The 2,500-nt window shown below is 47.1% G+C and overlaps 2 protein-coding genes across 2 annotated transcripts in view; both read left to right on the top strand.

Moving 5' to 3' along the window:
• LOC143291367 (uncharacterized) overlaps positions 1–1,839 on the top strand; it is a 14,105-nt gene extending 12,266 nt beyond the window's left edge. Inside the window, exons 2-3 of the mRNA XM_076601208.1 lie at positions 281–652; positions 1,823–1,839. Coding sequence (XP_076457323.1) covers positions 281–652; positions 1,823–1,839 — 389 coding nt within the window. The remainder of the gene's footprint in view (positions 1–280; positions 653–1,822) is intronic.
• Positions 1–2,500, top strand: part of LOC143291754 (uncharacterized) — a 364,123-nt gene that overhangs the window by 51,638 nt on the left and 309,985 nt on the right. The gene's annotated exons all lie outside the window — the stretch shown is intronic.

Genomic DNA, 2,500 nt, shown 5'->3' with positions numbered 1-2,500 from the left:
GTGTGCACGTATGTGTACGTATTTATATATACGTATTTAGATAGACAGATAGATAAACTACAGATAGATAATAGATTTATTTATATATCAAACATAATTATTTGAATAAAGAAGTATTAACTGTGTTGCTGTATGCGATTATGTACTATGTCACATTTGTAAGCATAAGTAAGTTTTAATAAATGCTGCAAAACCTAAGTCATTACAACCTGACTTTTGAAAACGCAAGTAAGTCACAACTTTTCTTCTCGTCAATGAACCCCCTGTCTCTCCCTCACAGGACTCTCTGCCAAAGTCTTTCACAACGTCGACCACGTGCTGGAGATTACGTGCACGGGCGACGTCCTTGACACCAGCGCCGACCTCCTGACCTTGAACCTGTACACGAAGGTCAAGGGCGAGGGCGGGAGCGGGGGCGGAGACAACAGTCGGGCCAAGCTGGCCTCGGTGAACCTTCGGAAGAACCAGTGCGTGAGCTCGCACCTGTTTGCCTCGTGTCACGTGCACGACAGGGACTCCCTGAGGACCAGCCTGAAGGTGCTGGTCATGGACTTGGGCCCAGGGGAAGAGCGTACGTTCGGCTGCACTGCGGGCTACGAGGAGGACTCGTGGTTGAGGTCCCAGTCCTGGACCTTGGTGGTCAGGAGGAACCGTGAGTTTTGGTGGTGGTGGTGGTGGTGTGTGTGGGGAGGGGGGGCGGGGGGGGGGGGGGGGTTGTGGGGGTGGGGGGGGGGGTTAGGGTGTGGGGTGTGTGTGTGTGTGTGTGACACAGAAAGAGACACACAGAGAGAGAGAGGATTCAAAAGCCCAGACCCAGTTGGCAAGTTGTCTGCTGGTGGTGGTTGTTAGGTGTGTGTGTGTTGTGTGTGTGTGTGTGTGTGTGTGTTGTGAGTGGTGAGGGGTAGCGGTTGTGTATGTGTGTTGGTGTAACCTTGTGAGCTTGTTGCCAGGTGTTTGTGGGGAGGGGGAGATGCTGGTACGGCATTGTTTGTGTTTGAAGACGAGCTGAAATTATGTTTATGTGGTCTTGTCTTGGCTGTTTTTGTTTCGCGGGCTTTGAATGTAATACCTGACAATATCCACCTATAATAAACATCAGAATTTAGAATAAAACTGTTTTGAAAATAGCTGAAAATAGCGGCCATGTCTGGTTCTTAAGTGGATGCACTCATTAGGGGCAGTGGCAAGATGTGATAGTTGTACGTACTGATACAATACACTTTCTGGAATAAAGAAATGCTGTTAATAAACTTAACATTCAGTGTAGTGTTGTCTTTTTTTTCTTTTTCTTTCCGACAGTGGCTGTGTGATTGAGACGTAGCTTTCTTTAGATGTGATGTTGAGTACAACTATAAAGATGAATATGATATGTTTGTTTTGGCATTGCATGTCATTTACGGTCAGTATACTCGCTACAACCCGAAAGGGGCAAATGGGTTAACTTTCTTTTGATCTTCTTGTTTTGGCATTGCATGTCATTTACGGTCAGTATACTCGCTACAACCCGAAAGGGGCAAATGGGTTAACTTTCTTTTGATCTTCTTGTTTTGGCATTGCATGTCATTTACGGTCAGTATACTCGCTACAACCCGAAAGGGGCAAATGGGTTAACTTTCTTTTGATCTTCTTTCAGTTTCTGATTCTTTTATAATCTTTTAAAACGCACTTAAATGTGTGGTCACTGGCAAAACCAACGGCAATTTTGAAAAAAAAAAGCCACTCAAAAACACCACCACCAATGACAGAACGTATTAAAAAGGAAAGTTCGTGTGATTTTGTGTATGGAGTTTTTGGCGTGCAAGTGTGATTTTTGTGTATGAAGTTTGCGTGCAAGTGTGATTGTGTGTATGAAGTTCACGCGCGGTTCTGTGTTTGGCGGGTAAAGGGGGGGTGGGGGTGGGGGGGGGGACAGACTGTCGTTTTGGCTCGCACGTTATGCTCGGGTATTGCGGCATGTAACGCAATCATTTCTTGAGACAGATTGACTTCTAGTGACCCCCCAAAAAAAAACCCACCCCCGAGTTCGGTTAGCTGGCTGACAAACCAGATTAACTTGTTCTTATGAAGAGAGGGGGTTGGGGGGTGGAGGGAGGCTGGGGGCAGGGGGGGTGGAAGGGGGGGGGAGAGTTAAAGGGATGGAACTGTTGCCAAGATTGTGTGTACTCTGTGGTGACGGTGAGGGGAAATTGAAGTTGGGAAGTTCATTTTCCGACGGGCGCTAGTAGTGGTTTGCCCCTCTCTCTGTGTGTGTGTGGTTTACTTAGTTATTGACTGGGAGAGAGAGAGAGAGACAGACTGATAGGCAGTCAGACCGACAGAGAGAGAGAGAGAGGGGGGGGGGGGATACAGAGAGAGAGAGAGAGAGGGGGGGGGCTGCGTGATGGACTGTTGTTATCGATAGAACGATCGGTATGGGTGTCTGTCTGTGTGTGTCTTTTGGTCTGTCTTATTTGTCTGTCTTTTGCTTGTTTTGTCCGTCAGCCTTTCTTTTTCTGTGTCT

This window comes from Babylonia areolata, chromosome 17, assembly GCF_041734735.1.
Source record: "Babylonia areolata isolate BAREFJ2019XMU chromosome 17, ASM4173473v1, whole genome shotgun sequence".
Taxonomy (NCBI): domain Eukaryota; kingdom Metazoa; phylum Mollusca; class Gastropoda; order Neogastropoda; family Buccinidae; genus Babylonia; species Babylonia areolata.
The sequence above is the reverse complement of the archived record's forward strand: the minus strand, read 5'-3'. Positions and strand labels throughout refer to the sequence as shown.